Below are 27,770 nucleotides of genomic sequence, written 5' to 3' on the forward strand. Positions count from 1 at the left end.
AGCACACTATTAGAACAATGAGTTTGCACTGAAGAGTTTTCAAAGGATATTCAATAGGACGTTGCCCGAAAGTCTGCAGTAAATGGGGAAAAAGATTGGAGTTTATTTTCCATGGGCTGAGGTGTGGGCTGATAGAACTATATTATATTTTGATAGGAATCGACAGAACAGGTAGTCAAAAGATTTTTTTCCCCTTGGTAGAGACATCATAACTAAGGCAGCATAGGTTTAAGGTGAGGTGAAGAAGGTTTAAAGCAGATCTGTGGGGTAAGGCATTTGTTTTACAAAGAGCACGGTTAATATATAGAACATACTACCAGCAGGGGTGGTGGAATCAGATACAATAACTATGTCTAAGAGGCAATCAGAAAGACATTTAAATAGCCAAAACTTAGAAATATACAATCCTAACATGGAGAAAAAGATTGCTATGAATATGGTGGGCCAGAGGACCATCTTTGAGGATAGGGTGGGCCGGAGGGCCACCTTTGTGGATAGGGTGGGCCGGAGGGCCACCTTTGAGGATAGGGTGGGCCGGAGGGCCACCTTTGTGGATAGGGTGGGCCAGAGGGCCACCTTTGAGGATAGGGTGGGCCGGAGGGCCACCTTTGTGGATAGGGTGGGCCGGAGGGCCACCTTTGTGGATAGGGTGGGCTGGAGGGCCATTTTTATGCTGCACAGCTCCATGACGTCCATAATTTAATTTAGACCCAGTCTTCTGGCACTCTCTAACCCAGAATCTGGGAGCAAAGATTCAGCGCGGGTCCACGTGGAGACACTTGGTGGACTGTCTGAGTGCACAGGATGGAGGAAAGAGGATAATTTTGTTGTTTTGTTTGTTTGTTGTGTTCTGTGCTGTTCTGCTCAGCATTATGGGCATGGTACGTTGGCACCAGAAAATGTAGCAACACCTCTGCCTTGGTTGTTAAGGTGAATGACACATTTCACTGTATGTTTCAACAAATGTGTAACAAATTTGAATCTGGATATAGAAACATTGTTTCGGTCAGTCAACAAATTCCCAGAATACTGCAGTTTCACGCAGCTCAAAGGCAGTGGAGTTTCACAAGCTAAACATTTATACTTCTCAGCTTCTCGTAAATCAACAGAATGCATTTTTTAAGCTCAAAACACAATCAAAGCCATTTTGTTCCCGACTAAATTCCAGATTTTCCAGTAAGCTAAGCAAATAGCTGTAAATATGTGAACAGACAGAAAGTACTTATTCATAAAGCATTTTCTTTTTACGAAGCTCCCAAATTTAAAAATATGGTGTTTGGTGAAATATCAATTTCTCTTTGTGAGCTGTAATAGGTAATGGGTTATATAGTGTCTACTGCAATGAACAATCCCTTATAACAGTTAATGTTAAGTGTAAGATATTTAACCTGATTTTTCATAACAGAATGACGTAATGAAACATTGTGTTGTTAAGTGTTGGGAACCACAGACAGCAGAGTGTAAGGGCATTAACTACTAATTACCATAAGCCCAAGTGTTTAAAGCTCATAGCTGTGGTAGAAAAACTGTAAAGTTATTACAATTTTCTTTTCTAAGCTTATTTAACTATCAGTAATCAATAATAAGCCAAATCACAAGCTAGAGCAGGGGTGTCAAACTCATTTTAGATCACGAGCCGGATTGAGCAAAATGCAGGTTCACGCGGGCCGGATCAGTCGGACGCGTGCGAACGCAGCTTTCGTTGCCTCCGTTTTTTCAGCCTGCTCTCATGTGTCTCAGTCTCTGCTATAACTACAAAGTGTTTCACTTTACAAATTCCGTTTCTTATGAAGAAGACTGCCGAGCAAGACTGCCGAATAAACACTAAAAACCCTGGAAACCTGGTACCTGAATAAACTCAGCATTAGCCATATCATACGCCACAGGCGCTTCGATTACTGGGGCCAGCTTTAATAGTAATTAGATATTATCTCGCGGGCCAAAGATAATTCCACCGTGGGCCGGATTTGGCCCGCGGGCCTTGAGTTTGACACATATGAGCTAGAGTGTGGAACTACTGACTGTGAAAGAACTTACCGGTAGTTGTTTGTGTGGAAGAGAAGTGTTCTTTACTTCTTTGTACATCTAGATACAGATGATACCAGGGTAGGTGCTGGTTTACTGCCATAATGATATAACAGACAATTCTCATTGATCACTAAAGCATATTTTTTGACTGTTACAAGTTATCTTGTAGCTTGAAAATGGTGGTCACGGCATAGGTGTTCACAAGGAGCAGTAGCAGCAGGAAGGTGGCAACACAGCTTACTTGTACCTGGACCATCCGTCATTCTTACCTAACGTGATATGAATCACTGCAACTCCATTTCCCCATCGTTCGCCAGTTTCATATCCATCAAATGCCCATCTCAGCAAAAATGAAAGCCAGCTCAAAAGAAAGTCAATTCTTCCCAAAACATCAACAAATTAAATATGTATGGTTCCTGAGTACTTGTCCAGTGTACCCTCTCCTGGATTACAATTGCTGCAGTTTAGTTCTGGCATTCAGACATATGGCCGCTAAAGCTGGTGCTCCAAACAAGCTGAAATGGTCAGGCCTACAAATGTGTTATTTGTACATACAACTGCTTCTGTGCTGGAAAGAATAGACTTCAAGTCCTCCGTAAAATCTGCTGCCAATGCTAGATCTCGCTCTGTTCGTTGACACTAAGCTTAGGCTTTGTGGCAGACTTCCCGAAACATTGTACTACGTGTAGCCAACAGCTTTCTTCAGGAACCTACCCCATCAAAATCCACCCCTGAGGCACTATGCTCCCTTCTCACTACTACCATCAGGAAGGAGGTACAGCAGCTCTAGGACCCACACCACCAGGTTTAGGAACAGTTATTGCCCTACAACCAGCAGGCTCCTGAACCAGCATAGAAAACTTCAATCATCTCAATGCTGAACTGGCTCCATGTCCTCTCGACTCACCTTCAAGGACTCTACAACAAATGTTCTCACTTCTATTCATTTACATTTTTAAATTTTAATATTTGCACAATTTGTCTCCTTTGCACTCTGGATGTTTGTCAGTCTCTGGTGTGTATAGTTTTTCATAAATTTCTATTCCTGTAATTTAAACACCAATGCCGTTGAACAGAATATCCTACAAAAAGTAGCGGATATGGCCCAGTCCATCATGGCTAAAGCCCTCCCCACCAATGAGCACATCTACACGGAGCGTTGTCAGAGGAAAGCAGCATCCATCATCAGGGACCCTGTGGTGAACTACATATACCTGTCTGGACACGCCCCTGCTGACTGCTCCTGTGGCTCCTCCCACAGACCCCTGTATAAAGGTGATGGAGGTCTGAGCCTGGCCTCTCAGTCTCCAGGATGTAGTATGGTGGTCACTCACTGCTTGTTCCTTCTTCCAGTCAATAAAAGCCGATACCTCGCTTTTACGTCTCAGAGTGAGTTATTGATGGTGCATCAGACCCATACCACACAAGTCATGCTCTCTTCTCACTGCTGCCAGGAAGGTGGTACAGGAGCCTCAGTACCCACACCACCAGGTTCAGGAACAGTTATGACCCCTCAACCATCAGGCTCTTGAACCAAAAGGGACAACCGCTCAACTTCACTTGCCCCATCACTGTACTGTTCCAACAACCTATGGACTCACATTCAAGGAGTCTTCATCTCAAGTTCTTGATATTTATTGCTTATTTATTCCTTTTTTTTGTACTTGCACAGTTTGTTGTCTTTTGCACCCTGGCTGAATGCCCAAGTTGGTGCAGACATTCATTGATCCTACCATGGTTCTTCTTCTATTATGGATTTATTAAATATGCCTGCAAGAAAAATGATCTCAGTGTTGCATATTGTAACATATATGTACGTTGATAATAAATTTACTTTGAACTTCGAAATGCCCGCAAGAAAATAAATCTCAAGGTGAGATATGGTGACATATGCATACTTTGGTAATAAATTTACTTTGATCAAAAGTGCTAGCATCCAAAATACCCCCGAGTTCTCCTGGCATGTAACCATCTGTGGGTCTATCAACCAGTATAGTTATGGGACACTGCTTGAACTGACGCGCATTCAGGAATCTAAACCATTACTGTTGTTCTTGTATGCTGCCTGGACTCCATTCTTTGGATGATTGACATTTAGTATGTACTGGAAAGGTCTCCAAGCTCCAACAAATATAGGACAGATTGTTTAACTTCCAACTCCAACTTCCAGCCTTCCAATACAGCATTCTAAAATCTGGAACTATCCACTGATTGCCAATCTTCACTAATTTCCATAACAAATTCATTTTCTGCATAATAGCCTGTGCTTGCTCTTGCTACAACACTCCTGAATGAGGAGAACTTCAACTCAAGGCAACCACTCATGCTGCTCCCCTGCTGATACATTCAGTAAGTGGACAGAGAGGTTAGATCTGTTTGGAAGCAGAGATCACTGTAAGGAGCAGACACCATGAAGTTGAAATGCTGCCTGTGGTTGCAATCAACAGTTAAGGATTAGTCTTGAATTGCAATTCCCAAACCTATTCCAATTTTTTCAATTAGTACCTGAGGTTTTCATAAGCCCAAGGAAGCAACATTATCCTCGCAAAATATGTGGCTCAATAGAGGTTTAAGTAGAACTTGGCTTAATGATGAAAAATGTACTGCAGTTCATTTCTAGACAGATGGAATTGAGAGCCAAGGCGTTTTGTTAATCTTGCATTAAAAATTTTGGATGGTTGATTGACTTGAATGAGGAAGCTCTGGAAAAAGTACACATACACTGATAATGCCAGAAAAGCAAAGTTACACCTACAGGAGACAGTGAATGAGCAGGTGTTCTTTGTTAAAAAACAGTCAGTAAGGGAGGCATACTTTGATTGTTAAAAAATGAACAAATGCAGAAATTGTGCTTTCATTATTGGGAGAGACCAAATGAGCAGTCATAAATATAAAATAACTTCCAGTAAGCCAACTGAAAATGTAAGAGAAAAATCCAATTGTAAGTTCAAAAATGCATGTAAATGTGTCTTCACCTGTTAAGAAACTGCAAAAATGCACAAGTGGGAATGGAGTTGAAGAGGTGGGGTAAAGGAGAAGTCTGCAAAGCAGCTGGTGTGGACATTAATCAACAATAGGCTCTGCTGGGCCAGGTAGCTGCAGGACATTAACTTTGTAGTGTGTTCTATTTAGTTGGCTACAACTGTCTACAATTATGTCTTAATTTCATTCTTACTTCTAATGAGGCACGCACATATGACATTGTGGTGTATGAATGCAAGAAATTCACATACTTTACATATAACCCATCATGAATTATTTGGATAAACAAAGAATACTTAACCAAACAATATAGTTACAGTATCACTCAAATATTACTGAAATATTAAATACACAACTCTTCCCTGCTTATTAATCAACTCCAACTCTATATAGAATGCATCCAACTCAAATATGTTATGTTGTGCTCTTTAGTCACTATGTAATACAACTACTATATAGTCATGCACAGCATACTAAATTTTAAATTGTCCCATTCAGGCCTAAAGATTTAATCACAATAGAGGATGTCTTACTCTTTTCGAATAACGTTTTTCCTAACATGGGGGGAGTACACTCTGCTTGGCAGGTGAGCCTTGCGACGGTGAAACAATCTCAGGATTAGCGGCCTCCTCCGTGGTGGTTGTAGGAGTTGACTCTGGGACTGCAGGGAGTGGTTCTGACAGTTCCAGACAGCTTTCTTCTCTAACAATTGATTCTGCTCTCCGCAACTGATGGATGTGTCATCTCCAGATGACAGCCACAATCTGCACTGTATAGGAAAATGGTCCAGTTCTGTCCTTAATCTTTATAAGTACCTACTTTTGCTCAGCTCTGTATTCCGTCAGCATGACTGCATGTCCAGGAATGAAACGTTGAACCTTCTGGTTTGAGGAGCTCTTAATTTGTCTTAACTGGTTGTTCTACATACTCCTTCTGAGACTATATTTGAGGAGATCCAAGTGTGAGTGCAAAGGATGGCCCCGGAACAGCATAGCTGGTGAGTTATTGGTTATGGAGTGTGCTGCATTGTGATATGCAAGGAGGAAATTGCCGAGATTCTGATTCAGCGTCCTGTGTTCTTCTGACATCACTTGCAGTGCATTCTTTAGACTCTGGACAATTCTTTCCCCCAAGCCATTTGTACCTGGATGACACGGTACAGATGTTATATGTCTTAATCCATTCATTTTCAGGAACAAGTGAAACTGTTTCACAACAAATTGACAACATTGTTAGTGACGACGTGTCCTGGAACATCAGTCCTTCAGAAGAGGATTCCCAACACATCAACAGTGAGTGGAGTCTGTAGTGGAGGCTATTGAAAACACTTCTGGCCATTTTGTAGCTGTATTCACTGCTACCAAATTCCACATGAGTCCACTGCTAGGGCAGTACAGGCCATTCCAAGGGACAGGGAGGTGCTGCTCTTTGTATCTTGGTGTGTTGGCATCCCAAACAGTGCACGGCAAGGTGCTCGATCTGCTGATCTATTCCAGGCCACCAGACACAGCTTTGAGCCAATGATTTCATTTTCACCACACCCAAATGACTGACATGAAGCTCCTCCAATACTTTAGCTCTCAGCTTGTATGGTACAACTTTCAAACCTCACATACTACTGTGGAAGACACAAGCAGTATGGTGGAAGTTCCAGGTGTCAGGGGGCATGAGGTGTGTGAAGTTACCATATTCAGACAGAAGGTTCTTGAGAAACTGAAAGGTCTGAAGGTAGATAATTCACTTGGACCAGATGGGGTACAGCCCGGGTTTCTGAAAGGGGTGGCTGAAGAGGCCATGGAGGCATTGGTAATCTTTCAAGATTCTGGAATGGTTTGGAAGACTGGAAAATTGCAAATGTCACTCCAAGAAGGGAGAGAGGCAGAAGAAAGGAAACTATAGGCCAATTAACTGACCAGTGGTTGGGAAGATGTTGAAGCCGATTATTAAGGATGAGGTCTCAGGGTACTTGCAGGCACATGATAAAATAGGCTGTAGTCAGTATGGTTTCCTCAAGGGAAAATCTTGTCTGATGAATCTGTTAGAACTCTTTGAAGAAATAACAAGCAGAATAGACAAAGGAGAGTTGAGTGATGTTTTGTACTTGGATTTTCAGAAGGCCCTTGACAAGATGCCACACATGAAGCTGCTTAACAAGCATTGAGCCCATATATCACAGGAAAGATTCTAGCATGGATAAAGCAGTGGATGATTGGCAGGAGCCAAAGAGTGGTAATAAAGGGAACCTTTCTGGCTGATTGCTGGTGACTAGTGATGTTCCACAGGGGTCTGTGTTGGGACTGATTCTTTTTACATTATAAGTCAATGATTTGGATGATGGAATTGATGGCTTTCTTGCAAAGTTTACAGACGATATGAAGATATCTGGATGGGCAGGTAGTTTTGAGGAAGTACAGAGGCTACAGAAGAACAGACAGTTTAAGAGAATGAGCAAAGAAATGGCAGATGGAATACTGTGTTGAGAAGTGTATGGTCATGCACTTTGGTAGAAGAAATGAAAGGCTTGACTATTTTCTAAATGGAGAAAAAACAAAAAATATCTGAGGTGTGAAGTGCCTTGGGAGTCCTTGTGCAGGATTCCCTAAAGGCTAATTTGCAGGCTGAGTCTATGGTTAGGAAGGCCAGAGGACTAGAATATAAAAGCAAGGATGTAATGTTGAGACTTTATAAAGCACTGATGAGGCCTCATTTGGAGTATTGTGAGCAGGTTTGGGCCCCTTATCTTAAAAAGGACATGCTAAAACTGGAGAGGGTTCAAAGGAGGTTCATGAAAATGATTCCAGGATTGAATGGCTTGTCATATGAAGAGTGTTTGATGGCCCTCGGCCTGTATTCACTAGAATTCAGATGTAAGAGGAGTGACCACATTGAAACCTGTCGAATGGTGAAAGGCCTTGATAGAGTGCACATAGAGACGATGTTTCCTCTGGTGGGAGAGTCTAAGACTAGAGGACACAGCCTCAGAATAGAGAGGATTCCTTTTAGAACGGAGAGGAGGATGAATTTCTTTAGCCAGGGAGTGGTGAATCTGTGGAATTCTTTGCCACAGGCAGCTGTGGAGGTCAAGTCTTTATGTATATTTAAGGCAGCGGTTGATAGATCCTTTATCAGTCAGTGTATGTAGGGATATGGAGAGAAGGCAGGAGATTGGGTCTGAGAGAAAAATTTGATCACCATGATGATATGGCAGAGCAGAGGCAATGGGCCAAATGGTCTAATTTTGCTTCTATATCTCATGGTCTTTTAAGGTTATCCCTGTCAAGAGCAAGTTCATCCCAGCACTGGCAAGAATGAGGGAAGTAGAGTTGCTGCTGCAAGTTCCAGCCACTTTGGGCTTCCGTGAGGACCTGAGACAGTGTGGGGTCTTTTCTGGTTTCCTTTTGGATCATCTCTGTCATAATAGGGAGAACATTTGCATTAGGGTGAATACATCAAGAGAAGTGTCCTCTTTTGTAACTTTCTCAGTTATTTCTTTTTCCACGGGTAAACTGGACAATCCATCAGGATTTCCTTTAGTAGTCCTCTTGAATTCGATCTTGTAATTACGTCCTCCAAGAAACAGCTGCTGTTAATGGAACAACCTTTTTGTGGATTGAAAGTGGACACCAATGGCTAATTATCAGTAATGAGGGTAAACTCACTCATACCAGTACTGGTTAAAACATTTTATTTCACCCCAAACCAGACTTAAGGACTCTTTCTCTATCTGTGCATTTTTTCTCTGCAGTGTAAGGGAACGTGATGCCAACGCTATGGGGCATTCATTTCCATCACATATAACACATGACATCACTGCACCGATAACACAAGATGAGGCGTCACAGGCAAGCTTCACCGGACAACGTGATCGTAATGTGTGAGTACAGTGTCTGATTTCACCGTTTCCTTTACTTTTTGCAAAGTCACCTCACACCGCGTTTTCCATTCCCATTTCTCCCCAGTCTTTAAGGGGTGGAGCACAGTGGCCAGGTTTGGCAGTAACTTGTTATAGCAATTGACAAATCCTAAACAGGACCGCAACTATGTCACGTCCTTTGACCTTGGGGGCACCCGCCACTACTTGAATTTTGTCAGCACACTTGTGTAATTGTTGTGCATCAATAGTGTGACCACAGTGAATAATGTTTAGTTTATAGAATTCACACTTGTCGCATCGTGCTCTGATCCCCTAAATCTTCTAAGCTTTTTAACACTGTCTGTTAACACTGAGGATGTTTGGAGACATCCCCTGTCATCCTCACCGGTAACAATAAGTTCCTGGGCAGCCTTGCAGCACCTGGTCCATAGCTTTCTGCCAGAGTGTAGGTGCAGATGCTACTCCAAAAATAGGCTTATTGTAGTGATAAAGTCCTTTGCGAATGTTTATGGTGAGAAGTATGTTGGAGTCTTCTTCCATCTCCATCTGTAGTAGGCCTCAGCCAAGTCCACTTTGCTGAAGTGTCCTCCTCCAGCACGGTTCACAAAGAGATCCTCTCTCTTGGGCACAGGGTAATGATCTACTTTTAGTATTGGATTGATGCTGACCTTAAAATCAATACAGGTTCTGACAGACTCATCCTTCTTGGCTACTGGACCACTGGCTTTGCCCATGGGCACCACTCAACCTTGGAAATAATTCCTTCAGCCTCCATGCGATCTAGCTCACTGGCTACTTCATCACTGATGGGCTTTGTAAAACCTGGGTTTGGTATTTTCATCTAACACAATTTTACCCTTGATATGTTTGAGTTTTCCAATGCCATCCTAGCTCAATGTGAATTGTTGGTTGTTGTATTGAACTGTTACGAATGTCATTCCCACAGCAGTTCTCCTTTCTTAATTGGATAACTGCAGGCTTCAGTTCAGTATAGCCAGTGTCCTATTCCATTTTAATTCATTTGCTGTTCACTTCCGGTATTGCTCGTCTACTGTTAATGTTCACATTATAAATCTCAAGGCAACTCAGTCCCGAGTCACTCTCATCATTATCAGATTTTTTGCAACTACAGCATGCAGATTAGTGCCCTTTCTGAGACTGCAACTTGACATTTTATCTTTTTTTCTTTTCCACGTGCAGTCCATTTATTTTTGTCTGCTCGACTTGCTCTTTGTATACGTCCTACTTTGTTACGTTTTCTGCAAATTTCTGCATTGTTCTGGCATCTGTGACAATTAGGAGCCAGTTTTGAATACTGTCTTGTAAGATTCCGCAAACTAGGTGCATCATTACTGAACTGACAATGCTCAGATAATCTCTTCAATCCAGCCATGAACACAGAAATAGACTCCGCTTCTGCTTATGAAACCTGAAGTATTCTGCAATCAACAATGGTTTTGGTTCCAAACGTTCCTGCATTACTTTCATGACATCAGCAAAGCTCATTTTAGCTGGTTTGGTTGGAGCAGTTAAACTTTTAAACAAATTGTATGCCTTTAAATCCAATGCAATCAGCAAAACTGGCATGCACTTGTCAGTGGCTATTTAATTTGCTTCAAAATACTGCTCTATTCACTGAGTATATAAAATCCAGTTATCAGTTGTGTAATTGTACGTGACTGTCTTTCCCATGCAGCCAGCCATTTTGTTTCTTTTTTTTAATGATTATTATCACCGATACTCACTGTTTATGAACCCCTGAATTTCCCATTTCTACCATTCTTTATTTTTACTCAAATGTCTTTCTCCTTTTGCAAAGAAAAAATAGTGCTGCAATTCTTTTAAACTCAAATATATCACTGCACTTTTTTAAAACTTGGTACAGAGGAGATTTACAAGGATGTTGCCTGGATTGGGGAGCATGCTTTATGAGAATAGGTTGAGTGAACTCGGACTTTTCCCCTTGGAGCGACGGAGGATGAGAGGTGACCTGATAGAGGTGTACAAGATAATGAGAGGCATTGGTCGTGTGGATAGTCAGAGGCTTTTTCCCAGGGCTGAAATGGATAGCATGAGACGGCACAGTTTTAAGGTGCTTGGAAGTAGGTACAGAGAAGATGTCAGGGGTAAGTTTTTTTACACTGAGAATGGTGAGTGTGTGGAATGGGCTGCTGGCGACAGTGATGGAGGCGGAAACGATGGGGTCTTTTAAGAGACTCCTGGATGGATACATGGAGCTTAGAAAAATAGAGGGCTATGGGTAAGCCTTGGTAGTTCTAAGATAGGGACATGTTCGGCACAGCTTTGTGGGCCGAAGGGCCTCTATTGTGCTGTAGGCTCTCTATGTTTCTATGAAAGTCTCCCTGCGCTTCAACAAGTAGGTAGTCAAGTTCGGTTCATTTAAACTGTCCTTGTTGCCACTGTTATGTTTTGTAACTCATGAACATAAAAAATAAAAAAACATGGAGCTGGGAGACGTGCATTTTTGTTTCATTTTTACTTATAGTGATGCATGCACTGATTAAGTAGTGGCATAATAATATATGCCATTCATGTACTTTTACATATAACCATATAACAATTACAGCACAGAAACAGGCCATCTCGGCCCTTCTAGTCCGTGCTGAACGCTTACTCTCACCTAGTCCCACCGACCTGCACTCAGCCCATAACCCTCCATTCCTTTCCTGTCCATATACCTATCCAATTTTACTTTAATTGACAATACCGAACCTGTCTCTACTACTTCTACTGGAAGCTTGTTCCACACAGCTACCACTCTCTGAGTAAAGAAATTCCCCCTTGTGTTACCCTTAAACTTTTGCCCCCTAACTCTCAACTCATGTCCTCTTGTTTGAATCTCCCCTACTCTCAATGGAAAAAGCCTATCCACGTCAACTCTATCTATCCCCCTCATAATTTTAAATACCTTTATCAAGTCCCCCCTCAACCTTCTACGCTCCAAAGAATAAAGACCTAACTTGTTCAACCTTTCTCTGTAACTTAATGCTTAATCAAACAATAAATTTAGTATATTGCTCAAATATTACTGAAATATTAAATACACAACAGTATAGCCTCTGAGTATTCAATAGGTTTTAATCTTTTGCCACAGTACCGATCCAGTGCTGATTCCCTCAGTGAAGGCTGGTACCTGCTCCCCAGGATTACCCTTCCTAAAGTCCATGATCAATTTCTTGGCCATTGTTGACATTGAGTGCAAGTTTGCTGTTGCAACAGCAGCCATCTTGTACAACTTGGTTTAACGTTTCACCTGAAAGTCAAAACTTCTAATGGTTTAGCAATCTCTTAGCACTGTCAGGTCATCCTGGGTTCAGTCCTTGGCACTGGTCTGAAAGTCACAACTGGCTGATTCACAGATGAGCATCATGCACTGAAATAAGATTAAAATAATAAATCAAAAGCATTAATTTTATTTCTGGTGCACCAACGTCTATGACAATAGAGGGGGCTTAAGCCACATGTTAATTACATTAACCTCCCTGGTGTAACCTTTGTCCCTTTCTCTACTAAAACCAATGAATCACAATGGAATAGGATTTCCCCAGATACATTCCATTCAAATTTTAAATTGAATGAACTGATCTGAAATTGAATTTGAGGCCCAAGTGTCAGCTTATTAAGCAAAGAAACATTCGCTTCAGTATTTGAAGCGCAGATATCTCAACCTTTCACAATGTGTGCCCTTTAATGCAATACCGCCATTGCCAACTGAGTTCTCCCAAATAGCACAAATAACATTCCAACATTTAAATTTTGGCAGCTCAAGTACTCAGCTGATGCTGAATCTGGTTCCAAAACAAAATGAGCTTCATGCTTTAGATTTATTATTTTAATCTTATTTCAGTGCATGATGCTCTTCTGTGAATCAAACAGTTGTGACTTTCAGACCAACTCCGAAGACATAATACAGCACGTCTCTACAGTGCAGTACTAAGGGACTGCTAAAGTTTTAGAAATTTTGACTTTCAGATGAGATGTCACACCAAGGCGTGCAGGTTGGCTGGTGCTGCAACAACAAACTCGCACTCAGCAGCAAGACTTCAAGAAAGGAAAGCTGGGAGAAGATGCAGCAGCTCTCAGCAGTGGGAAGGATGGGCAGCTTCCATTTCCTGGGTGTCAACATCTCAGAGGATACATCTTGACCCCAATGCACTGATGCAATTACATAGAAAGCACATCAGGGGCTCTACTTCGTTAGGAGTTTGTAAAGATTTGGTACGACCATGACCATAAAACATAGGAACAAAGTTCAGCCACTTGGCTCATCGAGTCTGCTCTGCCATTCGATCGTGGCTGATTTATTATCCCTCTCAATCCCATTCTCCTGCCTTCTCCCCATAATCTTTGATGCCCTGCCTAATCAAGAACCTATCAACCCACTGCTTTAAATGTATGTAATGCGCTGTTCATTTTCCACTGCTCTGCTGTGAGGTAGTTTATTCTAGCAGTTGTCTGTAAAAGCTGTGTGTCCTGCTGGTAAGAGTGTTTTGGCTTCAGCTAAAGATCAGGAGCCATGTTGTCCAACTTGAGAATGTTGTGCCAGCCAATCAGGGCTGTGGGATGTGAGAGGGCAGTGCAGGAAGAGATTTCTGAAGGACAGTTGTCTGGTTTGGAGACGTCTGGCAGGAGCTGCAGGGAGAAGAGCACCAGGGAAGATGTCGGGAGGATCTCATTCGAAGGGGAAACCCTTTTGCAAGGAGTGCTTCGTAAGGCAGATGATTCTAAGAAGGGAAGTTCCACCTGTGATTGGTGATGGGAACTCAGCACTGAGTAAAGCGAAATACCACTCTATCCTCTCTATCTAGGCCTTTCAATATTCAATAGGTTTCAATGAGATCTCCCTCACTTTTCTAAACTGCAGTGAGTACAGGTCCAGAGCCATCAAACCTTTTCATTCCCACCATTGAGGCATCTTCAAGGGGCAGTACACTGTATTGCTGTTACAAAACAACAATTTTATGACATGTCATGAAAATACTCTATTATAATAAAACTCAGCAGCTACTGTATATTTCAATATGAAGTACTATGGGATATCCTGACAACCAGAAAGAACAAGAAAACTAATTCCTTATGCACCTTTTTAAAATAATACTTGATTAAAAAGATGGATAAGTTAGGAACCAAAATCTCTCAGGCTACATAGCCACTGTTGGTAACACTATGGTACAAGTTACGGAGACAGTTCAAGGTGAATGACAGATAAATTAACATTTAGAGTCATAGAGAAGTACAGCACCCAAACAGGCCATTCAGCCCATCTAGTCCATGCCAAAACTATTAAAATTGCCTACTCTCATAGACCATAGTTCTCCATAACCATTCAAGTGTCCATGTATCTATCCAAACTTCTCTTAAACATTGAAACTCACATGCAGCACATGTGCTGGCAGCTCATTCCACACTCTCATGACCCTGTCAGTGAAGAAGTTTCCCCTCATGTTCCCCTTAAACTTTTTACCTTTCACCCTTACCCTATAACCTCTGGTCTGTAGCTTACTACAACCCTATGCAGTAGCAACCTCCCCCCACCCCTCATACCAGACGATAATACAGCCAGTCAGAATGCTCTCTATGGTACATCTGTAGAAGTCTGAATAGAAATCTCCTCAAGCTCCCGATGAAATATAGCTGCTGGCTTGCCTTCTGTGTTGGGACCAGGTTAGATCCTCAGAGATATTGACACCCAGCAACTGTGAATATGGGCCCCTTTCTATGCAGTTAATGAATTTGTGTTCCAGTGCTGAGTTAAAGGCACTAAACCTCTCTGGGTTTATTTAACTCCATTCTGGTGACTCTACTGTCATACAACATGAATATGTCAAAGGAATACACTAAAATTACTACTCACAGTTGATTAGTGAATGTGGAAGAAACCTAATCTGAAATATATTACTTTGCAGTTTCATTCTAAACTCTACATACTGCACACCCTACGTAAATGCCACACCATTAATAGAAACTTTTACAATATCTGTACTCAGTTGCAGTCTGACCACATTCCAAGATTTGATGTCCATCAGCAACTAAAGAAAGTCTACCTCTACAAGACTAATATTCGATCATTATCGTATGCGAGTGGAACTCATCGCATTGATGGTTAAGACATACAGATTGGTTCCATTAATCCTACAGAGATAAAGATATGATCTGGCTAGTTGCCCAACACCAGAAGAATAGAGCCTGATAATATTTAATTTAGTTTTTAGCACGCTAATTTGATTTGTTCAACTTGTAAAACTGGTTGAGTGAGTTTAAACAAATTCAATGAATTCACAGAGCATGTAGAAGCTGCTTGAAAGAATTTATAAATAGGCATTTCTATAATATTTTGTGAGCTTGTGAAATAGAAAAAAATACTCCCATTCAATATTAAAATGATTTTCCCCTCATCAAGACTTCACCGACAAAAATGAACAATAATCAACTCAGATTAAGCTCAGAAGATGTTTCAAACCATGGAATATAACTTATCTTCAAACTTTGGTGCAGCTCATCTCAGTGCAAGTTATATTTAGTTCAAGTCACAGAGAAATAAGAGACATTGACATGCTGGAACAATATGTAAAATCGCTATGAGCTAATCTCCTGTATCAGGCTTGTGTTAGGAGGAGAGACTGAATTGCTATGGGTTTCATGACCTAAGAAATAAATAATAGTTGATCTTGCTGAAATATCTACAAGTATTAATAGTATAGCCAAAGTTGATCTGTTACTCTAATTCGACTACTACTGGAGAATCAAGGAAAGGTTCACACCTGTCATGTCATTTTAATGCCAATATCAAAGGGTAGTCACTCATGGAAGAAACACCCAGAAGATTGGGATTGGAAGCAAAAAGAAAATCAGAGGCACACCAAAGTATCGCTGGATAAACGCTTTTGTTGTTTCTGATTGTTGTGCCTCCTCTGATTAGAATGGTTTCACATGAATAATCCTGGAGTATAACAAGCAACCATCCATCAGCCTTTTGTTTGCCAGAACAACAAACAGCACTGCATAAAGCTGCAGAGAGAACGGGCAGATGAAGTTAAATATAAAATTTTATTTTAGCCTGAAAATACACCAAGGTGAGAAATGATGTGTGCAAGATGCATTAAAATGAGAGCAAAGTAGGTAGAACTGTTTCCTCACTGGCATCAGATTCAACAAGGGAATAAAGGTCAGCACTAGAGATCTCTGTGCTCTTCAATGTATGAAAGATGCTTGGAAATTTGTATAAAAATCACTGAACAATTTATATACATGGCTATTTCTTTCAATCCCACTGTACTCATGTACCTTGATGCACTGCCAATGCTTTAAATTAAATTCAGTTGCACCAGAAAACTAAAAATCGAGCACTTACACTAATACAGAGGGCTATTTAGGTTTGTTTTCATTTCCAGAAAAGAGGCTGCTTCACAGTCTCCTCAGCTGGTGGCATTCATAAAGGGCTCGCAGTGAAGCCGCCAAAATAAGTCTTCTTAGCTGGCAATAAAGTAAGCACACCCATCAGCTGAGGGTACGTGAATCAGTGTGGTTAGAAAACTGAGATACCCATACAGAAGGAGGAGATGTGAGGCATCTTCAGTAACCACTCATTTCTCCAATTGTTTGATAGAATCGCACTTGCTTAAATTCAAAATCTCAAACTGCACATTGCATCCTCCCCATTCTGAACAATTGTGAGAACTTCCTCCTCTGCCTCCAAAAATACAGTTATAGAGGCAAAGGTGACAGTAATTTCTGTCCCTTTGCAATGACATAGATCTCTTTGAGTGTTACATTATTTTCCAGAAGGTTCTGAAGATGAACTTGAAGTCACAATTTTCTGAATCAGAGGCAACAGTATTCCTAAAAAGTGAATATGTCATTTCATATTAGACCATATAGTGGTCAGGCTTTCCATCCGCAACATGAGCACATATTCTCAAGGGCCACCTCCACATTGGCAACCTTATTATAGTTGCCTGCAGCTGTGTGATGTTATTCCACAAGATGTACTGTATATTAGAAAAAAAGTTTTCCTAAGCAAGTGCTAATATTCATTTCTAACCACTGGAAGTTTAAGCACACAACCAGGTCTTAGTTCCCTAAGAATAAGAGAATTTATGTGCTTCATTGGCAATCAGCCATTTTCAAAGAAATAATTCCAGACTTGCAGTGGAAAAGCAATTTCCTACAATCCTGACACCCAGGCATAGGCATGCAAGTTCTACTCAGTTCCACCATTTAGAAATCTCTTGCTAAACTTTCCAAAGTAACTCTCCCCTTATTAAATCACTGGGTGCTAGATTACACGTTTTCAGTTCCAGTGGTCCTAACTTTAACTGCACTCCTAGTGTGGCAAACTCAGGGACACTGGGAGAAGGTTGGATGACTGATTCATTAACTTGGGGCATCAAATATGAGCATGTGGGGAAGGGCATTGGGAATGGGAAAGGGGAGAGCAAACAGGTGCAGGGAAGGAAAATAAGTTTAGTTTTCTAATAAACAAAGCAGCTATCCAGTACTGAACATCAGGCCATTGTCTCTCAGCTCACAAGTCTCATTTCTTGAGGGGACTGTCCCTCCACAATTTCAATCTTGTAGTGCCACAATCCCAGAGCTCGTTTCTATCTCGTTACCAAGATTTAGACACATTGGTTCAGCTTGAAGTTGCTTCACTCAGCTTCTTCCTTCCTACTTTGACTCTGTTCTTTCTCTCCAGGTATGGACTCTTTCCACTTATACTCCAATTTATCTCCATGGCAGTTCTGGCCTCATCCTATCAGAGATACTTACTTTGCCCTTTTCATCTCTTACCATATCCTTCTGGCATCTAAAAACTTACTTTTTTCTCTTCCCCTCTCCTGTCAAAGGACCTGTTCAGCCTGAAAACTTAACTCTATTTCTCCTTTCCACAGATGCTGCCTGATCTGCTGAATATTTCCAGCATTTGCTTCTATATTGCCCTCCACCTCCTTCAGCATTAAAGCACGGCTATTCTCCAGGCAACTTTCTTCGAAAGTTGCATCAAAATTCATTACTTTGACATGATTTTCCTAACCACTTCCTCTGTGGTTACGTCTATATATGTTTTGAACTTCCAGATATTGACCTAGAACACCTAACGATCAAGTGCCAACCATTCTATTTACCAAGGGAGATCCCCTCTGTGATCCTGACCACAAGATACATACAACCATCGGCTGACTGTAATCAGACTCTTGAGATACTGCATGTTGCCATCATCAAACGAGAAACAGTCCACCCTGATGCATTTCAAATCATAGTCAGGGACTTCAATCGGGCTTGTTTAAAGAAATCTCTGCCTATTTACCATCAGCATGTAACTGTTAGACTATGGTAAGGAATACCTACAGTTCCATGTCCAAATGATACTGTGGGAAATCACTTGGCTATCCTCCTCCTACCTGAATACAGGCAGAGGCTAAAGATCAGGTCTCCAGAGATAAGGACAGCAAAGAGGTGGTCGCAAGAGGCAGAGGAACGGCTGCAGGATTACTTAGAGTTGGTAGACTGGGCCATGATCAAGGGTTCATCATGGGATCTGAATGAATACACCATGGAGATCACAGGCTTTATAAAATCAGTTGTAGATGAGTGTATCCCATAAAATCATTCAGAGTCTTCCCCAACCAGAAGCCCTGGAAGAAGATCAAAGGCATTCAGGTCTGGCGACGGAATAAGATACAAGAAGTCCAAGTACAATCTCCAGGAAGCCTGCTCACAGGCAAAGTGGCAATTCCGGACTAAACCTGAATCAATGAAGGATACTTAACAGCAGTGGCAGAGCTGCAATGCTATTACCTCTTACAAAATGAAACCAAGCGACAAAGACGACAACAGGACTTCACTTCCAGATGAGCTCAATGCCTGCTATGCTCGCTTTGACCATCAAGGATCCTTCACAAACCTCCACAGCCTCTGATGCCCCTGTGATTCCAGTCTCTTGGGCCAATGCGAGAGCATCCAGCCCAGATGGGGTACCTGGCCAAGTACTAAAGGTCTGTGCTGATCAGCTGGCTGGAGTGTTCACCGATATCTTCAACCTCTTGCTTCAGCCATCTGATGTCCTCACCTGCAGCATGCAGGCTTCAATTATACTGGTTAAGGGCGTGGTATCCTGCCTCAATGACTGTCATCCAGTAGCACTTACATCCATGGTGATGAAGTGTTTTGAGAGGTTGGTGATGAAACACATCAACTCCTGCTGGAGAAGCAACTTGGATCCGCTCCATTTTGCCTACCAGCACAACAGGTCCACAGCAGATGCTATTTCATTGGCTTTACATTCAACCCTGGAACAGCTGGACAGCAAAGATGTATACATCAGGATTCTCTTCATCGATATTCAATACTACTATCCCCTCAAAACTCATCATAAGCGTCAACCATGACCTCAATACCTTCTTATCCAATTGGACCCTCGATTTGCTCACTTGCAGAGCCCAGTCAGTTCAGATTGGCAACAACATCTCCTCCACCATCTCCACCAGCACAGGTGCACCACAAGGTTGTGTACTTAGCCCCCTGCTCTACTCACTTTACTCTCAAAGTAGAGCTAAGCACAGCTCCTATACCATATTTAAGTTTGTTGACAACACTACTGTCAATGATCAGAATCAGAATCAGACTTTAATCGCCAAGTACCTATGCACATACAAGGAATTTACTTCCGGTAGATGTTGTCTCTCTGCTCATAACAATACTAATGATAAATATAAATGAAAATATAGATTATACATACAGGTAGTGCAATCCAAGTAATAGTTAGCCAACAGTTAACCGTCAGTTAACTGTTCAGCAAAGTGACCGCAGTAGGGAAAAAACTTCTCCAGTGCCTATTAGTCTTAGTCTGGAGGGATCTGAAGCGCCTACCAGACGGAAGCAGATCAAACAGTCCGTGCGCAGGATGAGAGGAGTCTTTTATGATGTTCCCCGCCCTCTTCTTCAACCTGGAAGAGTACAGGTCCACAATAGAGGGCAGGGAGGCTCCAATAATGCGCTCGGCAGTCCTCACTGTGCGCTGTAGTCTGGTTCTATCCTGCTTGATGGCGGCTCCAAACCACACAATGATGGAGGTGCACAGGACAGACTCAATGACTGCAGTGTAGAACTGCAGCAGCAATTCCTGAGGCAGACCGTATTTCCTCAAGAGCCGCAGGAAATACATCCGCTGCTGGGCCTTCTTCAGGATGGAGCTGATGTTCTGCTCCCACTTCAGATCCTGAGAGATGGTGGTTCCCAGGAACCTGAAGTTCTCCACGGTGGACACAGGGCTGCTGAGGACTGTGAGGGGAGACATAGCGGGGGGATGTCTCCTGAAATCAAATCAAATCAAATTTTGATCGAATCAAAGGTGACAAATCAGCATATAGGAGGGAGATTGGAAATCTGGCTGAGAGGCACTACAACACAACTTCTCACTCAATGTCAGTAAGTCCAAGGAGCTGATCATTGACTTCAGGAGGAGGAAACCAGAAGTCCATGATCCAGTCTTCATCGGGGAATTAGAGGTGGAAAGGGTAAGCAACTTTAAATTACTCTGTGTTATCATTTAAAAGGACTTGTCCTGGGCCCAGCATGGAAGTAAAATTATAAAGAAAGCATGACAGTGCCTCTATTTCCATAGAAGTTTGTAAAGATTCAGCATGACTTCTAAAACTTTGACAAACTTCTGTATATGTGTTGCAGAGAATATATTGACTAATAAATATAGATCTTTTTTCAATATATTGACTGACAGTATCAAAGCCTGGTATGGAAACACCAATGCCCTTGAATGGAATTGCCTTCAAAAAGTATTGGATAGTCCATCATGGGTAAAGTCCTCCTCATCACTGAGCACATCTACACAGATTGGTATTGCAGAGGAGGAAGATCCATCATCAGGGAGCAACACCACCTAGGCCATGCTCTCTTCTCACTGCTGCCATCAGGAAGAAGGTACATGAGCCTCAGGACTCACTCCACCAGGTTCAGGAACAGTTATTACCCTTCAACCATCAGGCTCTTGAACCAGTGAGGATAACTTCATTTAACTTCACTTGTCTCATCACTGGTCTGTTCCCACAACCTATAGACTCACTTTCTATAGTCTCTTCATCTCATGCTCTCGATATTTATTGCTTTTTTTTTCTCTATTTGCACAGTTTGTTGTATTTTGCAATTGGTCGTTTGTCCACCCTATTGGGTGTGGTCTTTCATTGATTCTATTCGGATCTTGGATTTACTGGGTAAGTCCGCAAGGAATTGAATTTCTGGGTTGTATATGGTTGCATATATGTACTTTGATAATATGTTTACTTTGAACTTTGAAGTCAATTTAAACATTTTTATGTTTTAAAAATGTGACAGGAAGTGTAGAGTAGTGCTTCTGCTGCTAAAGCAGTACATAGTAAACTTTTTAGTTCCTGTCAATTAGTGCTTTCAACAAAAACTCACTAACAGAATGCAACATGGACTGCTTGTCCATTGCTAGTATCAGGTCAGTGTACCCTCCCCACATAAACAACACAATAGCTTACATTAGAGTCTGCTCTGCCACATTACAACTGGAAAATGTGTGGTTGGCTGAGTTCCTTCTGTTCTAGACACTTACAGATTACATTGTGTGGCCCACACACTGACTCTATAATAAGGTTGGGATAATAATGGCCCACAAGCACAAATTTCTGTGAATTACTCCATCTGCAGGTTTAACAAAGTACGTGGATTCACTTATTTTTTGCAGAGTTCTCTCATTCTTCAAAACCGAACATTCTGACCCAAAGGCTGAGGCATTTTTTCCACATAATTCCCTGGCAACGTGGAGACAGCAGCACAGCCATCTGGATCAGGGCAGTTTTGTTTTAGTTTTTGTAACAGAGACAAGAGATGAATTATTAAAAGACAGTCCTCTGCGCAAGAAAAATGACTGAAACTCAAGTCTCAGGTGTTGCTTTTTTCTCTGCTGTTCACAATTATTAGGAAGTAATTGTCACACCACTTCCATCCCAACCATGCCCTTCCCCCAACAGAGCCCCCAAACAGTGAGATAGTTTAAATTCCCTCGAGGTGTTCATCTGATCCTTCATGTGTAGTGAAAAACATCAGATCAACTAAACAAAGACACTCTCCTGACTTCTAAACACAGGACTAAGTCTGGAAGCTGATCTGTGGTTACACCACCCAAAGAATAAATCAAAAGTAGCATTATTGGGTTCAATTATAATAGTATTTTAAAGATAATCTGTCCAATTATTCTTTTCAGTCCATCAATGGTACCTATCAAGGTGATATAAATCCAGTCACCTTAAATATTGTAGCATAAATCTGCAAAGGTTTAAATGAAACCCATCTGCTAAATTTCAACTCTGTCAACAGGCCAGAACTACTTTTCTTTCCCAGCCATTCATCATTATCAATGGGCCTTCTTCGAAGCTCTATTAATACACCTTATGAATGCTGCTGAGCTGGCAATGTGTGTGCAAATTACAAATCAGATGCCCTAATGACCCCCAGCCCCTTCACTTTACACACAGATGTTCTTCCTGCTCAGCTGGAGGTCAGAACAGTGCATTCCCTCCCCCTCCCCCCCCCCCCCCCCCACAGTTACCCCCGATTCCACCTCCTGCGATTGCCAGCCTGGTGTTTGGGAATTGATATCCAAGCATTTTCGCCTCCCTCGCAGCCAGCACCTAATCAGGTTGAGAGTGCAACATGTGAAGGGTACATATCGAGCATATAATCACTTAACTGATTAGCTTCTCAAAGTGATGTTTATGGTGATACTAATCGCAGTCCACTCACTGCCCCTCTGCCTTGTTACACTATCTGAACTCATAATCTCTCCAAACCCCAAAGTTCTTCGCTCCTTCAGTTTCCCTTCCATTTGCAATCAACAGTGCTTTAAAACCAAAGCATCCAGGCACGAGTCTCTGATTACTATTTATTCTCTGCCTCTTTATTTGTCATTGGCAGCACCTTGTGCTACTTTGCCACCGGCTTTTCAAGCCCAGACTGCCAATTAATGCCTCGATTGCAATTGCACAGGGTGGATTTGATTATGCTGTTTACTTATTTTTTTTCCTCTAAAGGACGCATTGATCATTTGCCACTATTGCCTCAAATTGATTTTGTAAGACCGTGTTTCCTGGCTTAAGTAAGTGTGGAGTTGAGTAAACACATTTATATCAAACGCACTGAAATCTGGCTCATGGGATATCAGATACAGCTGGTAGGAAGGTTCTACAGGTGAGCGCAGGGTGGTAAGAAGCTGCAGGACCACAAAAGTAACTTTAAATTAAACTTGCCAGAGCCATTCTCCTCAGATATCAAACGGATGAGGGTTAATTTTAAGCATCCAATGAGGCAATTTAACATCGGAGATCCTATGGGGATAAGAAGGGAGGGTTCTTGCACCAGGTCTCACTGATATCAGAGGAGAATAGCCCAGGTACGGTACATTTAAAGTTACATCTGTGCTCCTTTAGCTTCTTGTCACCATGGCCTGTTGAACTTAGCTCACACCAACTCCATCTGATACCTCAGCCAGCCCCTGGCCCACTGTTTGGTGCTCACAGCTCTCAAAGCAGATGTGCAGGGATCCTTTACTCAGTCCACCTGTTGATAAAACAGGCCATTCTCCAGTTAGCCCTGGAGGTCAGGAGATGTGAGAGGAATAGAAATGTTGGAATATATAACCAAATACCAACATTGATCTGAACTTGCAAACAAAAAGCACGAGGACAAGTTCATCCACAAGTAGAAACAATAACGTTGAAAAATAAGGAAATAACAAACTAACTACAATTAGAGAACAAAAATATATTGTTATCCCTAAACATATGTTGCAACAGCAGGTTGAATTCTTATCGCGCCTTAAACACAAGAGAACATACCAAGGCCCTTCACATGGAATTGTCGTGCGTCTTAAACTTAAGAGGCAGCACTCAGTTTACAACATGCTCTGAGCACCACACTGAATACCCAAGTTCCCACTCTCATTATCAGAACCACTTTGATGTGCACAACGTTCATTCACAGTGATCAACTTCCCAACGATTTTACTCTCAGGCAGTCCAGTTCAATCCACATTCAGATAAGTTTACACAATGTCGCCAGCAATAATACTTGCAAACGGCATCACTTCCCGCTTTGCCGTGAAGCCCCCTTCAGCACAGACCCATTATCTGAGGATATAATGGGATGAATACAATGAACCCAAGTTATGGGAAAGCACAAGAACTTTCCAGTTTTAAACACAGAACAATTTAATGCTGAAATAGTCTAGTGGAGATCGGAATAACCATTTTTTGTATACATTCTTCGGAAAATATTTTTCCAGGGAATCCCCAATCTTTAAACACTCCATAGCCCAAGGTCCCAATTTGCCTCCTACTATACTAAAAAGACTAATAGTGAAAACTAAGATCATTTACCGGTGCAGAACTGAAGCAGCGAGGAGGTGTCGTAGAGGCTGTTGTAGCCAGAAAACCCGTCCTCCATGCTGAACCCGTTCCCTCCAGTCTCTCTGTTACTTAGTTTGCCTGCCACAGGAGATGTTCCCCATTCACGATCCAGTTTTCCGGGGTCTCCCTGCCAGAGTCAGTTACCATAGCAACCCATTCAATCAGATTCTTTCCTACGTCTACAGCCCTCCTTTTTTTTGTGTGTGTGGTGCGTTTGCCTCCGTGTCTTCTTCACTCACACTGCCGCGCGTGGAGAGCCGTCCCGGGGCTGAAAGCTGAATGTTTCAGCCGGCGAAGTAGAGGGAGAAGCAAAGACACTGCCAAAATGTGTCTCTGACGGTAATCTTAGACCAGTAAAAACAGGACTAACATCCTTTCAAAATACAGCCTCGCCGTCCTGACCAATTACCTCGCAGCATCCGACCAGCTGATGCAGCAGGCTGCTAAAGCGGGCATGAAATACTGGGCGAAGACTAGGGAGGAAGTTGTAAGAGGGAATCTACAGGAATCTATCAGCCTCACTCAGTTCGCCAGACAACGTATGATCAAGCAGCCATTTCTGTCAGCAAATCGACACGGCGGCAGGCTGATAGAATTCCAGCGAACGCGGACAGATAGCGCGGGCTGTGTTAAATGGGAGTAGCTTTCAAATCGTGAATGAGATTTGCATTAAAGATTGCCGAGATCGTTTTGAGAAAAATAACATTCAGTTCTGTAACTCGTGTAGGAATTTAAACTAGTGTCGGCTGAATGAAAACTAAAGATTTGGCAATGAGGCGAGGACTTTTATTTTAAAATACTTCCCAAGTGCTTCCATTCATTCCGCAGCGGGCGTTGGAATTTATTAAAATACTCTGCCTAGGGAATATTCGGGGTTTGGCTCCTGCGACAGGGTTTTCTCAAGACATGAAGTTCATTAAGTTTAGTTGTAACTGATAATTGTTAAAACAAGGAAAGGTATCTGTTAACCAATTCATCAATCTACGTCCCGCAAATCGTCTCTGGCCTACTCCTAGTTTTATCCTTTTTGAAAATGAGGCTTTACGGCTTAAGAGAGGCAGGCCGATCAATGCCAATACTCAACGAAACCATTGGAGAGTTCGTAGTAAGAATTATTTCCTTTTGAAGGACGTAACAGTAAACCAGTCTGTTAGAACGAATAGAGAACGAACACATTTTCTATTTTTTTTCTGCAGGCTGTCGTGGCACAAAGATTTAAATTGACCCAAATTAGGTAATCACTTATATTTCCTTCTGGAGTAATTAACTTTCATTTCTGTCAGTCTGGCCAAGCCCTTGAAGGAAATTATAAAGAATGAATTATGCCGATTATCCATGTGTGTTTAACAGGAACCAGAGTCAGAATTTTGGAACCGTTTTTCTAGAGTATTGTGAACGATTCAAAAGCAACGCTTCGTTTCTATTACTTCAGACTGCTACTGGTCTTTTAATGGTGGCATGAGGTCTAATCTGCTGCTTCAGCAATGGGAGGGTTAGTACACAAGTAAATTATTTGTTACTGCATGTTTAGCAGATATTCCATTCATATAGTCTTCAATTCATAAATATTTTATAGAGAAGTGCTTATTTATGCATTCTTTACAATCATTCTGGGGATATAATTCCCTTTGAACATCTTTTATGCCCTGAATAGGTAAAATCACTTAAATGTTTGGGGTTAGAGAAGAGGGGGGAGCTATTAAAATCCAAGTGCTTTAGATCTTGAAAACATGTTAACAGGGATAAAATCTACAAAAAAGGGAATCTGGCAGCATTTTAAGAGTCTAACCATCTGTAGCTCCATTGGCTAAATGAGATGTAAAGTAGTGCAAGATGCAGCAATACCCATATGACGAAGCTAAATCAAAGGAAAGTTTGGATTCTTGGTAGAAAGTAAACTGCAAGTTTTGATAACAAACACATACTTAGAGAAAATATTTTAAAATTAGACCATAAGACATAGGAGCAGAATTAGGCCATTCAGCCCATTAAGTCTGCTCTGCCATTCCATCATGGCCAATCCCGGATTTCACTCAACCCTGTACACCTTTCTTCTCGCCGTATCCCTTGATGCCCTGACCGATCAGGAAACACCCAACTTCCGCCTTAAATATACTCACAGACTTGGCCTCCACCGCAGTCTGTGGCAGAGCATTCCAGAGACACACCACTCTCTAGCTAACAAAGTTTCTCCTTACCTCTGTGCTAAATGGTCGTCCCTCGATCTTGAGGCTGTGCCCTCTAGATCTGGATACCCCCACCAATTATTTCATTTAACCTGTTTTAATCGATATATGCAGGCAAAATATCAAAGGATACTGACCAATTGAAATACCACAGCATCGTACTGTGTAAAGAGCACAGTGCCATTTTGATATGTAAAGGAAGACTTGCTTTTGTAAGTTACCTTTCATAGTATCGTGCAGCAGAGAAACAGACTATCAAGTTCACATTACCCATTAAGTTCCCATCTACACTAATCCCATTTATGAAAATTTGGTACGTAGCTTTCTATGCCTGGGCAAATCAAGTGTTGTGATATATCTTAAATGTTGTGAGAATCTCTGCTTCCACCAACCTGTCAGGTGGTGTGTTCCAGATTTCAAACACCCTCTGCATGGAAGAACATCTTCCTTGCATCCCTTTACCTTAAACCTATGCCTACATCTCCAATGTAAAGAAGTAAGTTTATGGACAAGTTGCCTGCAAGCTCTCAGAGCTATTATGTCAACTGGACCTTGTGGAACATAACACTGCATCTAGTATGTGGGTATTACAATGAACATCTTCAATGAGATCACTGTCCTGTCCTGAAAACCTTCTGATTGTTTCTTTTGTAATAGAAATATACACATTTTAATACTTTTCCTATTGGTTCATTTGGAATGTTGAATACCAATTACACCAACAGTTAATCAGTATTATACTAACTATTTTAAAGGGAAGAACTTTTTCCCTTTAAGTCATCAGAAGAGAAATTGTATCCCTAAACAATATAAATCCTCAGGACAAAAAAGGGTATCAGAATCTTCGTGAGGGTCATTTAATGAATTACTACTAGATATTCAAACTGAATTACATTTTAGAACAAATTACAAACCTACATGCGAGGCATTACTCAAACGAACCCCATCTGTCACCAACAATCAAAGTCACTTACATCACATTTCTTCCTCATTCTAATTTTTGGTCTGCACTACAACTGAACCTCTTGACTATGTCTGCTTGATTTTATGCATTGAGTTGCTACCATATGATTGACTGTTTAGATATTTCCATTAACAAGCAGATGTACCTAATATAGTGGTCATTGACTGTACAAGATACCATATGAGCATTCACAGGAAGGCAAGGTCTTCAGATCTCAAGTCAACCTATCACCACGTAAAGATTAACTGGTCGTGTAGTTTGGTTTCTCTTTG

General features: G+C 41.6%; 1 protein-coding gene across 9 annotated transcripts in view; it reads right to left on the reverse strand.

Moving 5' to 3' along the window:
- Window positions 1–27,770, reverse strand: part of eml1 (EMAP like 1) — a 223,163-nt gene that overhangs the window by 124,802 nt on the left and 70,591 nt on the right. Inside the window, exon 1 of one of the 9 annotated variants that reach the window (XM_073039690.1) lies at window positions 24,319–24,902. The exons of the other annotated variants lie outside the window; for them this stretch is intronic. Coding sequence (XP_072895791.1) covers window positions 24,319–24,385 — 67 coding nt within the window. The 5' untranslated portion in view covers window positions 24,386–24,902. Of the gene's footprint in view, window positions 1–24,318; window positions 24,903–27,770 lie in introns of those variants that run through there. 9 annotated transcript variants of the gene reach the window in all.

The sequence above is a fragment of the Hemitrygon akajei genome, chromosome 3 (assembly GCF_048418815.1).
Source record: "Hemitrygon akajei chromosome 3, sHemAka1.3, whole genome shotgun sequence".
In the NCBI taxonomy this organism is placed as follows: domain Eukaryota; kingdom Metazoa; phylum Chordata; class Chondrichthyes; order Myliobatiformes; family Dasyatidae; genus Hemitrygon; species Hemitrygon akajei.